The sequence below is a fragment of the Bufo gargarizans genome, chromosome 2 (assembly GCF_014858855.1).
Source record: "Bufo gargarizans isolate SCDJY-AF-19 chromosome 2, ASM1485885v1, whole genome shotgun sequence".
NCBI lineage: Eukaryota > Metazoa > Chordata > Amphibia > Anura > Bufonidae > Bufo > Bufo gargarizans.
This window is the reverse complement of record NC_058081.1, coordinates 54,060,883-54,074,138: the sequence shown is the minus strand read 5'-3', so window position 1 is coordinate 54,074,138 and position 13,256 is coordinate 54,060,883. Positions and strand designations below refer to the sequence as shown.

The window sequence follows — 13,256 nt, the reverse complement described above, 5'->3', positions numbered from 1 at the left end:
ATGGTGGAAAACCGTGGGGAAAACTTTACCGCAGCTGCAACAAGTAAACCCGGCCTCATTCATTTACACATTGCAGTTATTGCTGTGGTTAAAGGGTTTATTGTCTCTTTGTGTTTTTTTTTGTTTTTTTTCTAGAAAATCTCTGCAAAAACGACATGACTTGTGATTAAATGGAACCTGTCACCATGAAAATGCAGGCAGCGTGTTATAGAGCAGGAGGAGCGGAGCAGACTGATTTATAGTTTTGTGGGAAGTGAACCCATATAACTTATTATTTAAACGGTAGGAGTCCTGTGGGCAGAGCCATTGTTGATTGACAGGCTTCCCTGTATAATTGTACATACAGACATAGCTGTCAATTACTGATAGGTCCGCACAGTCTGGAAAGAGCAGTTCATTGCAATTAATACATTATAAGCCATTCTAAAATGTTTCCCAGCAAAACTATATATCTGCTCCGCTCCTCCTGCTCTACAACATTACACGGCATCTTGTGGTGACAGGATTCCTTTAAACCCATACACTGTCAGACTGCACCTTCTACCTGCAAGACAAAATACAATTACCAGGAAATCATCATCATCATCATCATAACTAGACCCCAAAACATGAGACGTGAAGGAGATTTGTTACTTACGAGAACGCAAATGCCACAAGAGCACCACAAACGACGATAAAATCAAGAATATTCCACAGATCTCTGAAGTACGATCCCTGGTGCAGAATGAGGCCCAGATCCACCATCTATGAAAAATAGTCAGGGGATGAAGTCCTTGTAAGACCAAATACGCCATACATTATAACCCTAGGAGCATGTAGAAATATGGTCGACTATACGGGATACAACCTCACATATGAAAGTAGAGTTGTAAGCGTTCAGCAGGCTAACTGGAATAGAGAGTACGGCGTGACTGTAACGCAGACTACGCGGTTTCTCGGAACCTGTAAGCATGGCGATACATAGCTTTGTATGGAAGCTGTACCTACAACATGGTAGGACTTTTATGCCATGTTGCCCGGAGAGGGGAGGGCATGGCCTCATTGCACTTCTCTAGAATAGATGGTAATGATTTGATCCTGCCTGTGATATGCTGACATGGCTGAGCAGCCCGACAGGACAACTCAGCAATATATGCTTGAGACCCTGCCCTCTCACTAGGCAGCTTTGCAAGTGGAGGCAACCAGTCCTCTCACATTCTAGGACAGGATGCTGGCGGCCATTTTAAATCATTCCGGGAGAACCCCTATAAACAGTGCCTTTTTTCCCTATAAGCTGCAGCTCATGCCTGAAAATCCCAAAGCACCTCTGGGCCGAAAATGTGAATTTGGTGAAGACTATTTTCTGTGCTATGAGTTACCCTAACCACACCTTGACCATCGTCATAAGTCATTCCTTGTCTTGCTTGGCTCATACCTTTATAACCATTTCAAAGGTGAAGACACCCGTGAAGACATAGTCAAAATAGCGTAGTACCTGCAGAGAGAGAGAGAGAAAACACACGAAAAGCAATTAAAAAAGGCTTGAAAATGTGTGTACAAATACAAAGCGAGTCATATAAAGTCTCTATCCTTATATATAACCTGTATAAAAGTGCTATTTATACACTCCACGTTCTGCTTCATTTCTCCCACTGGGACCAATGTTCCCATTATTTCAATCAGCCTCCACTCTCCCCCCTCCCCTCCTGTTCACCCCCCTTCCCCCTGCGGGAACTGTCCACCGTGTATAAAGAGAGAGGAACTGCAAAGTAAGCATGGCTGCAGGAGGGCGGGCATGATTAACGGGCTGTCAGCGCAACTCACACCGGGCCCACAGCGCAGCGCCATCTTCCCGCACCAGTTAACTCTTCTTCTGCACAGCAACATTTCCACTGCTCAGACACTGACACCCTTGTGTATGAAAATATCTCATACTCGCCAGCCTTAGCACATGGATACAGAGAGATTCAGGAGAGGGTCCTAAAAAGCAGTGTGCCCTGCATAATCTTTGACCATCTGCCCAACCCATTTATATAGAGGATATGCCTCCATCATGCAGAATCACTAGCGGTACATGCACCCGCTTCATCATACCCATCTGCAATCTCCAGAAGCAATGCCATAGGGTGGAGTATGAACCTGTGCCTCGATACCCTTTGCATTGTAGCTAGGCCTTCGGTTTGAGGCAGGTTTATACGCCATCCTGTTGGGAGACGACAACTCTCCCAGCACCTATACTTTGCTTAGAGCAGCAGTTGTCAGGAGACCATGTTGTTCCCTGTGGGATTTGCCAAGGTTATCATTATTATAAGGTAGTCCAAAAGTCCTCCAATGGTAGGCACCAAGGGACTAAAGGATCAGGCATGTTGTACTTTAATATGCACCTTTAGGCGATGTTGAAATAAACATGCATGCTCATTTATGGGGGCTTCAGGAGAAATCTCTTGCTGATCGCCAGCTTTAGTCATTTCTCTCTTTCTTTCCCCATGTCTGTAGGGGGTGTTTTATAGTAGGATATAATAGACGGACTGCAGGTCTTTCACACCTATCTGACGTACAACACACAGATATGAGGTCGGTAAGCCTTTTTTTCACCCACATTGTTTCGCGTGGCCTCGGGATACACAGGGTCCTCTGCAGCGAGGGCTATGCTGCTCATGGCGATGACTAACAGGATGCACATCTCAAAGTATCGCAGGGTGACAATGTAGTGACACAGGCGACGGATACTGAAATGAGAAGAGTCAATGGGGGAGATTTATCAAACTGGTGTAAGGTAGAACTGGCTGAGTTGCCCATAGCAACCAATCAGATTCCACCTTTCATTTTCCAAATGAGCTGTGAAAAATGAAAGGTGGGCTACGATTGGTTGCTATGGGGAACTAAGACAGTTCTACTTTACACCAGGTTGATAAATCTCCCACAATGTATAAAACAAGTCCACAGGAAGAAACTAGGCAAGGATGAACACAAGCCCAAGGAGGGCAACCTTCCCATGATAAAAAGTGACCTCATAGGAATGTCTCCTAAACCACTAGGCTAAACATGAATGGAGATCCTTACTGTATGTCTTCATACAGCTAGGAGCAGGGAACAGATATACATCTAAGATAATATCGTTTTCATTATTTGATGAGCTGCATAGAGCAGTATTTATGGCGCAAGGATCTTCCCGTTCTTCTCTCATATAGGGAGCAGAGAGTCCTATGTGAATGTGTCCTTCAATCGAGGAAGGATGATGGGACTCACTCTACGGGCAGCCATTAGTCTTAATTCTCCAGACTTAGACCCTGATTTCCCAAGCTGATTTTGTCTTCATTTAGGAGTAAGGCTAGGTTTACACGACGACATGTATCGCGTGACACATAGGGCACAACTACACTGCAACATGTGTCGCGCAACAATTTTTATAATGGTAATCTATGGTGTTGCACTGCGACATGCTGCGACGCGACAGTTCCAGAAAAATCCATCTTGAATGGGTTTTTTGACACTGTCGTGTCTCAGTCGCAGCATGTGCGACACCATAGACTACCATTATAAAAATTGTCGCGCGACATTGGTGCGACAAAATGTTGCGCGACAAATGTCGTTGTGTAGACCTAGCCTAAATGGCGAGTAAATGTGGCAGTTTCTGTGGTTTTTGGCCTTATTTATCAGAGGGGATTGTCTTAAACATCACTTTGTCCCAAGTTGATAAATCAGGGTCTTAGTCCTCATGGTGATTGCTCCTATGGTAGAGCCCTAGTGACTAATGTGTCGTAGAGGATTAGGACATGCTTTCAGGATAACTTTCCAAGAAGACATACTGATAAAACCAAAAGAGAGGATCTGAGACAGGGATGCTCAACCTGCGGCCCTCCAGCTGTTGTAAAACTACAACTCCTATCATGCCCTTCTGTAGGAGGATAGCTGTAGGCTAATGGGAGTTGTAGTTTTGCAACAGCTGGAGGGCCGCAGGTTGAGCGTGAACATTTCTGCACTCACGGGTTCGTGGTGGATAAAATAAACATGGAGCTGTACGGAGGCATTGGTTTAGGCCCCTTCCCCTCATCTTCATCCTCTTCTTCCTCCTCTTTTTTCTCGTCCTCTTTCTGAGGTAGAGGAGACACGGCCACCGTCTTGTTCACTATGGGGAGATATATACAGGTAGAAACTATCACAGGCTGTCCTGAAAATAAAGTGCACATTAAACCACCCATTTTAAGAGTGTGAATTAAATACTGATTATTCAAAGGAACCTTGCACCTCCAGAAGGGAGCAATATGTGCTGTGATTATTGCTTATTCCTGGCAGGGAACTATTTTAGGCTTGGCTCACGTCATGTTTCTAGCGCCCATTTAACAGATACTCAAACAAACGGATGCAAACAGATGGGCATCTACAAAAACTGAGTCTACCACGCTTTTGTGTCTGGTGGAAAAAAAAAACGGACAGTGACAGATATGTTATCCTTGATGTCAACTTAGCACTTGGGCATCTACTTTAGTGCGAGTGTGAAGAAAACAAGTAAGGTCGGCTCCTGGTGTCTGGTCTTGGCTGACTACCCTACCCATAGATTGCTAAGGGCCCCTGGAGCCCAGTGAGTGCTGGCATCTATCAAGATTTTCTTGGGGCTGATGGTGGCCCTGAGGAAGAGCCTTCTTCCTCTCCACTCTGACAATATCACCCGCTACAGACCTCGTTGTTCAGAGCCTTTCAGCCCTGTGCTCTGTGCCATCATTTATGATGGGCAGCATGGTGGCTCACTGGTTAGCACTGGTGCCTTGCAGGTTCGAATACGACCAAGGACAACATCTGCATGGAGTTTGTATGTTCTCCCTGTGTTTACGTGGGTTTCCTCCGGGTGCTCCTGTTTCCTCTCACAATCCAAAGACATACTGATAAGGACCATAGATTGTGAGCCCCATGGGGGACAGCGTGATGCTAATGTCTGTAAAGCGCTGCGGAATATAAGTGAGTATAATAAATAAATGATGGGTGGCTCCAACTGAAAGACAGCAGGAACGTTTGAGTGGCAGCACTCTTCCCGTGTTGCTAATTTTGGCGGCCACCTAGACATCGGCCCACCGGGAAATTTTCCTGTAAGGTCTAGGGCAAATCTGCCCCTGGTGTCCTAGGACTATGGATGGGGAGGGCAAAAAACAGACACAAGAACCAAACACGGATCCTACACAGAAATCCTCATGGATGAACCACCAACCGTCTTGTCACGAATGCCTTCACAGACATGGATGTGTTATTTGATTAGTACAGAGATTAAATCTGGAGCCTGGTGACATCACAATGGTAATGACTGTAAGTGGGGTCAAGATGCAACATGACATGGTGCGACAGTCGCAAAAATTCAACACTATTGGGATTTTTAGTCGCAACTTGCATGTGACTTTGCTATCATAGTCCACAATGGAAGTTGCGTGTGATTATTTTGCGACCTCTGCTGTGTTATGAGACCCGATCTCAGCTCTAAAATAGTTGCACATCATCAAGTCGCACAAAAGGCTTTGGTTGAGCAACTGTTCTAATTCTCGCCGATGCTTATAACATGTCACTTTGTAGCCCCGGATTCAGTATCGCCTCCACTTGGCTGTAGATTGGGTATGGAGCATTTAGCACCTGCAGACATTATGCCTTCCATGATTTAGAGCTGCAATCTTAGTGTTGGTCATATACTATGCAGCACAATCCTTGATGCAGAAAACCAAAATAGATTGTTTCTCTGAAGAACAATGTAACGCTGTGTGCAGGCACTGTACAATTACTGCGCAATATTTACTATGCCTCCAATATGCATAGCTTGCAAAAAGCAGCACAGGGCTCCTCCTGGTTCTCTGCACTAATGAGCCTCATGTATCAGAAAGCAAGGGGATATTAAGGGTGCTGCCACACATTCAGGGTTTTTATGCAGTTTTCGAAGCCAAAATCAGGAGTGTGTATTAAGGAAAAAGTACTAACTATTTTGGCTTCAAATACTGCATCAAAAAACCTGAATGTGTGGCAGCACCCTGAGACTGCCTGTGTTTGTGAGTACTGCCTACCATAGGGTATGCACATAAGAAAGGGAACCATAAATACACACACATACATCCGTGTAGTCACTAACCACCACCACCATTCAAATGCTGGGTTGGTCCTCTTCCATTCTGAGAACGAATGGATGGGACAACGTTTCATTCAGTATTTTCACATAAGCTTTTTAACTGTTGTCAGAACTCAAGAATCTTAGTAGCTTGTGAGTCCTGATTCCTCTGCTCCCTCATAGAGAAAGTCTGTGCCCTGATTCCCATCACCCACTGATAGAGAAAGCCTGTGAGTGATGCTTCTCCTGGCCACTCATGGAGAAAGCCGGTGAGTCCTACTTCCCCTGCCCCCTCATAGGGAAAGCCTGTCATCCTGCTTTCCCTCACCCATTAATAGATAATGCCTGTGAGTCCTGATTTCCATCACCCACTAATAGGGATACCCTGTGAGCGCTGCTTCTCCCTGGCCACTCATGGAGAAAGCCTGTGAGTCCTGCTTCTGCTGCCCCCTCAGAGAAAGCCTGTAAGTCCCGTTTCCCTTGCCCCTCATAGAGAAAGCCTTTCATTGTGCTTCCCCTCACCCAATTATGGAAAAAGCCTGTGAGTCCTGATTCCCATCACCTACTAATAGAGAAACCCTGTGAGTGCTGCTTCTCCTTCCCATTCACAGAGAAAGCCTGTGAGTCCTGCTTCCCCTCCTGACTTGTAGGCAAAGCCTGTGAGTCCTGCTTCCCCTCCTGACTTGTAGGCAAATTCTGTGAGTCCTGCTTCCCCTCCTGACTTGTAGGCAAATCCTGTGAGTCCTGCTGTCCCTCTCCTGACTTGTAGGCAAAGCCTGTGAGTCCTGCTGTCCCCCTCCTGACTTGTAGGCAAAGCCTATGAGTCCTGCTTCCCCTCCTGACTTGTAGGCAAATCCTGTGAGTCCTGCTTCCCCTCCTGACTTGTAGGCAAAGCCTGTGAGTCCTGCTGTCCCTCTCCTGACTTGTAGGCAAAGCCTGTGAGTCCTGCTGTCCCCCTCCTGACTTGTAGGCAAAGCCTATGAGTCCTGCTTCCCCTCCTGACTTGTAGGCAAATCCTGTGAGTCCTGCTTCCCCTCCTGACTTGTAGGCAAAGCCTGTGAGTCCTGCTTCCCCTCCTGACTCGTAGGCAAAGCCTGATTCCCTTCCTGACTCGTAGGCAAGGCCTGCTTCTCCTCCTGACTCGTAGGCAAAGCCTGCTTCCCCTCCTGACTCGCAGGCAAATCCTGTGAGTCCTGCGTCCCCCAAACCACTCATATAGAAAGCCTGTGAGTCCTGCCTCACCCACCCACTGAGAGAAAGCCTATGTGTTGTGGGTTCTCTGCCCACACATAGAGAAAGCCTTCCCCTCACCCAATTATGGAAAAAGCCTGTGAGTCCTGATTCCCATCACCTACTAATAGAGAAACCCTGTGAGTGCTGCTTCTCCTTCCCATTCACAGAGAAAGCCTGTGAGTCCTGCTTCCCCTCCTGACTTGTAGGCAAAGCCTGTGAGTCCTGCTTCCCCTCCTGACTTGTAGGCAAATTCTGTGAGTCCTGCTTCCCCTCCTGACTTGTAGGCAAATCCTGTGAGTCCTGCTGTCCCTCTCCTGACTTGTAGGCAAAGCCTGTGAGTCCTGCTGTCCCCCTCCTGACTTGTAGGCAAAGCCTATGAGTCCTGCTTCCCCTCCTGACTTGTAGGCAAATCCTGTGAGTCCTGCTTCCCCTCCTGACTTGTAGGCAAAGCCTGTGAGTCCTGCTTCCCCTCCTGACTCGTAGGCAAAGCCTGATTCCCTTCCTGACTCGTAGGCAAGGCCTGCTTCTCCTCCTGACTCGTAGGCAAAGCCTGCTTCCCCTCCTGACTCGCAGGCAAATCCTGTGAGTCCTGCGTCCCCCAAACCACTCATATAGAAAGCCTGTGAGTCCTGCCTCACCCACCCACTGAGAGAAAGCCTATGTGTTGTGGGTTCTCTGCCCACACATAGAGAAAGCCTTTGAATCCTGCTTACATTTCCCACTCATAGAGAAAGCCCATGAGTCCTGACTTCCTCAAAGACTCATAGAGATAGGCTGTGTGTCCTGCTTCGACCACCCCTAAAAGACAACACCTGTGAGTCCTGCTTCCCCTGCTCAGACAATGCTTATATTATTATACATACTCACATACAAACTCATATGAGAAAAACTGTCAATACCTGTGTAGGCGGCAAAAGCAGGACTCACAGGCATTCTCTATAACCCATGCTAAGAATTAAACAGCTTTTTAGATGAAAGTCAGTCTCCCCTTCGTATACTTTGCTGCCCTCAGATAGGCGGCCTGACAGAGCCACTCTAAAGCTTTCTAATTTCTGTATAAATGTGTTTATATCATTGGGTGCAGGAGATGGGTCCAGGACCAGTCAACAATTTAGTAAGATGACCCTGTATTCCAAAAAATAGTTGCAAAAAAACATGTTAATTAAGGCGATTCCCAGTACAATGAATATTTTCAGCTGCAGTGGCCTTCATCAGATACAGGAATGGCATTCTTCCACTGGGCTCAGGCCCCTTTCTCACTTATTTTTGCCTGTAGTATGCCATTCCTGTATCTCATGAAGACCACTGTGATCGAAAACTGTGAATCACCTTAATAAACTACGCGTGTTTTTTACGACTATTTTTTTGAGTGCAGCGTTTCATTTCTCCGATGGAATAGCTTGATCAGGAGAGGGGGACATGTAAGAAGGACTGGTTCACATATCAAATGTCATCCTTTGATTTTTATAGAAAAACTATAGACCTAGACAGATTTACCCATTATGGGTCCAACAATGCTAGGTGACAACCCCAGGAACTGCATTGCCTCCTTGTACTTTTTGTCACCCAGGTTTGGCCAGACAGCATTTTACTACCTGACAAATAAAGATTTGTCGGTGTCTAATATTTCCTGGTGAGATATAGATTTTAGAAAGCCCATGAGATAAATAAATAGCCCCCAGTGGTGGAGAGACATTACCCTGTCCCACAGCGTTCTCTACTGGTGGAGGAAATGGCAGTGGTATATTCACTGTAGTCTGCTCTGTAGCTTTAGTCCCCTTGGCGGTCTCAGTGGGGTTACTGAGTGTCTGGCTGGAATCAGGTGCGGTGGGGGGAGGGCCAGAGTTAGTGGGGAGAGGTGTCCTTTTTGGCACATAATTCATAGTAGGAGCACTGTTGTTGTTTGCACAGTTGGTGTGATTGCCCATTTTGGCTGGGCTGTGATTGAGGCCTCCTCCGATTCCCACTGCCGGCGGTTCAGTAGTCGCCAGCTTGTTGTTACGGATGTTATCCATATTTTCAGGCTGTTGGTTTTGGTTTTCCTGGCGGGAGCGATCTTGAATTGGACGGGTGGTGGAAAGATTTGGACCTGAGCTGGGAACAGGAGCTGTTGGGTCCCTATAAGGAAAGCAGAAAAGGCCATAAAATACCTGTTATCCTAAATATTTTACACACATTATCCTACACATTCAACAGACACTAGAGCCATCAGAGGAATCTCCAAGTTACCTCGCAGACCAGTGTAGAAGGCATTGTGCCACCAGAAACTATGCCCAGTGTATTTCACAAAGGGATACAGCCACATGTCCCCAATGCTATAGCATGGATTATTAGAGTATATAACTTTAAAGGGGCTTTCCAGGCTTCTGATATTGATGACCTATCCTTAGGATAGGCCATCGATATCCATCACTGGGGGCCTGACACCCGCTTCCCGACCAATCAGCTGTTCCCTGCAGTCTCCAGCCCTGGAACTAGCTCTTGAAGTTAGTTGCGGCATCAGAGGCTGCATCGCGGGGGATCAGAGTCAGACCCTTACTGATTGGATATTAATGGCCTATCCCGAGGATAGGTCATCTGTATCAGGACGGAGCCCGGAAAACCCCTTTATTAGCAATTAAATTATTTCACTTATCATTTCCTACTTTATTATGCTATGTTATTACTCCTTTTAGATAAAACACACGCTGAAAGTGACCTGGTCACTGGTTATCTTCCTGTACAGGCTAGCCTAATGTTTGGCGGTCTGTACAGAAATGAAGCCTAAGTCGCTAGGTGGCAGCAGTGAGATGAGAGCCTGAAAACAGGTTATGTGCATCAGCTTGTCCACCAGCTAATATCATTTAGCTGATTTAACTGAGGAGATATATTTTATACTTTAGATAAGGGTATTACACACAATTCTGTACTCACTTTCGTCTCCGATGCCTCCTCTCTCTGTCGTCTCTCTTCACATCGTTTTCATAGGTGGACTGTGCAGTATGCCGATGCCTCCTTCTCCTCTCACCATCGGGCCCTTCGCTTTCTCCTCCTCCACCTCCAGCTTCCCGTGTTCTGCCCCCTTCCCTCACATGTCGCATTCTTCTTTCTCCTCCGCCTGCTCCTCCCCTTCCACCACTGCCCGCTAAATACTCTGGGTCTTCCCCAGTTCTACGATGTACCCTATGTCTACGGTGATCTCCGTCCCCACGTGGCAGAGGTGAACCGCTCCTGCTCTCCTTGCTTCCACCACCCCGATGTCTCCTGGGTGGATCCTGTGGCGGACGTACCATTCCATCAACTTCTCCTGTCCTCTCCTGAAGCCCCAAATCCTGACTATCACGACTGATATCCTGCTCTTTACTCCTTGGCCTACGGCCTTGTTCCTGTCCTATGTCATATGCTCGGCTTGCCCGCTCTTGAAACCGTGCTTGTTTACGCAGATAGTCTTCTGCCCGCTGGTGAGACAGACGTTGTTCTATTGGTGTCTTACTTTCTCCTGGACGACTTTTGTTGGTGTTGTTGTTTCGATTTTCTTGGGGATCCACAACAAGTGGTCGGTCCAAATGTGTCTTGACATCTGGACGTAGGAAGGACAACTTCCAGCGCTCCTCAGGATCCATTTCACTGTACAGGGCTTCATGGCTATTCATCAAGTTCTGTCGACGCATCTCATTAGTACGTTGCTCCCAAACAGACATAGCGGTCTTCTGGTTTTTCTGCTGTTCTTTCCTGCAAGATGGATAGATAGAAAAGATAGATAGATAGTCATTTAGTAAGATCTGCATTTTAGACGCTGGTCTTAATAACCCCTGGAGCAGCCGAAGTTATGAAGAGGCACCGACCTCTACATAACTTCGGCACATCCAGCGCCAGTCTAAATGTAAGTCTAAATGTAAGACCGCTTCCGAGCTGGCCACCTTTTTTAGAACTGGCGTAAGTGGGGAAAAGTCACAGATTGCGGTGCAAATAATAATAATATAGACGTATTTCTGGTTAATAACGGACCCCCATAGTACTTACGCTGCAATAGACATTTTGGTGGCTGACAGGGGACTGACATCTGCAACTTCCTTTGCTTTCTGCATTGCCAGTTTCTGATTAGCTGCCTCCTCTTCCTCCTGCTCGTCCTATAAATACATACGTGTAAATATAAGGCATGTACAGTGAGGAACAGAAGTATTTGAACACCCTGCGATTTTCCAAGTTCTCCCACTGGAGGGGTCTGGAATTCACATTGTAGGTGCAGTCCCGCTCTGAGAGACAGAATAAAATAAAATAAATCCAGGAAATCACATTGTATGATTTATAAAGAATTATTTGTCTTGCTCTGCTGAACATAAGTGTTTGAACACCTGAGAAAATCGGTGTTAATATTTGGTCCAGAAGCCTTTGTTTGCAATTACAGAGGTCAAATGTCTCCTGTAGTTCTTGCCCAGGTTTGCACACACTGCAGCAGGGATTTTGGCCGACTCCTCCACTCAGATCTCCTCTAGATCTGTCACGTTTCAGGTCTGTCTCTGAGCAACACGGGGTTTCAGTTCCCTCCAAAGATGTTCTATTGGATTAGGTCTGGAGATTGGCTAGGCCACTCCAGAACCTGGATATGCTTCTTACGGAGCACCTCCTTGCTCCTTGGCTATCCTGGCTGTGTGCTTCGGGTCGTTGTGTAGTGTACGGGACAGTAATACCCCGTCACTACAGAAGGGTCACTTGGGTATTGTCGTTCCCCCTGTATTTATGGGGAGGTTGGTATGAAACATCTTGTTAAATGTAATGCTATGTACTTCCTGTTACTGTGAAAGGTGCATGTGCAGGCCGGCTAGGGTGTCATTCCAGCTCTGAGTCACTAGAGGGAGCTAGGGAACCCTAGGTTATATAAGGCCCAGTCAGGAAGTAGTAGTAGTGTTCAGACAGTGGGAGCAGAGGTCAGAAATGATCCTGTGTCTGAGTGAAGGCCAGGCTATGGGCCTGTGAGAGCATAGCAGGCCTGAAGCCTGCCGACTAGGAGAGGGTAGTAAAGGCCCTGTAACCGGGTTCCGGATCCAAGGAAAAGGTTCCCCTCCTGAGTCATCATCCGTTTAGCTGAAACAGCATAAGCAAGCCACCAGCCAAGACACAGAATACCACAGAGGCCGATCAGATAAAGCAAGAGGTACTCAAGATAACAGAGGAGGTACTAGATAAGGACAGCTTCAAGGGTACGCCAGATAAAGGGCATTAGACCTTGGAGAGAAAGTCACATGTTTCAGGACCAGTCAGGAATAGTGTGCAAGCCGCCTGTACTGCATCTCCTGTAATCAACACTCTGTATAATACATTGCTAAGACCGGCCATTCTGTACTTCTAAGAACCAGCTGTATTCCAATAGTAACCAACTGTCTTTCATGGAACTGCGCTTCCAACTGCGTCCATGTATTATAATCACTGATATTCAGTAAAGTTCCAGTTTTTGTTGGCTATCCTATGCTTGCTTCATTCTTCTACAATACCATACACGGCGTGTCACCGTTTAATTGGCACTGGCGTCACGAACTTTTAAATACCTGCCTGTTCCAGTATTTGCCCCAATTGAAGACGACAGTGGATCCCAGGTTAGTGAGTCAATCTGCACTACAAAGCCCAGCATACACTACTGACCCCCTGGGACACTGCATCGCTCTTTTTGGCGTCACGAACAGGATCCGCATACTTCTGAAGTGCAGAGAAGTGTGAACTGTGTGCTTTAACTATTCCACCACCGTATTGCAAAGACTGTAACCTTTATTCTCTAAACCTGTGGATTACAATTGTGCCTGGGAGGAATCAGAGACGCTGTACTGTGTTGCGCTACCCCCAGAGAGAAAATCGTATTTATGGACTGTGATTTATTGGACTTTTCATCAACCTGCTTGCTGTCATTGAATTGCGGCATCAGGACATCTAAAATGGCCGCCGACGCCATGAGGCTTTTTACTGCGCCACCACGAGGTACAGAGGCGCGAAT

At 46.7% G+C, this 13,256-nt stretch overlaps 1 protein-coding gene across 1 annotated transcript in view; it reads right to left on the bottom strand.

Moving 5' to 3' along the window:
• CACNA1A (calcium voltage-gated channel subunit alpha1 A) overlaps positions 1-13,256 on the bottom strand; it is a 204,225-nt gene that overhangs the window by 128,365 nt on the left and 62,604 nt on the right. The window contains exons 17-23 of the mRNA XM_044282909.1: positions 11,294-11,400; positions 10,205-11,002; positions 8,991-9,409; positions 3,967-4,108; positions 2,579-2,708; positions 1,415-1,474; positions 638-744 (exon numbers count right to left, since the gene is read on the bottom strand). Coding sequence (XP_044138844.1) covers positions 638-744; positions 1,415-1,474; positions 2,579-2,708; positions 3,967-4,108; positions 8,991-9,409; positions 10,205-11,002; positions 11,294-11,400 — 1,763 coding nt within the window. The remainder of the gene's footprint in view (positions 1-637; positions 745-1,414; positions 1,475-2,578; positions 2,709-3,966; positions 4,109-8,990; positions 9,410-10,204; positions 11,003-11,293; positions 11,401-13,256) is intronic.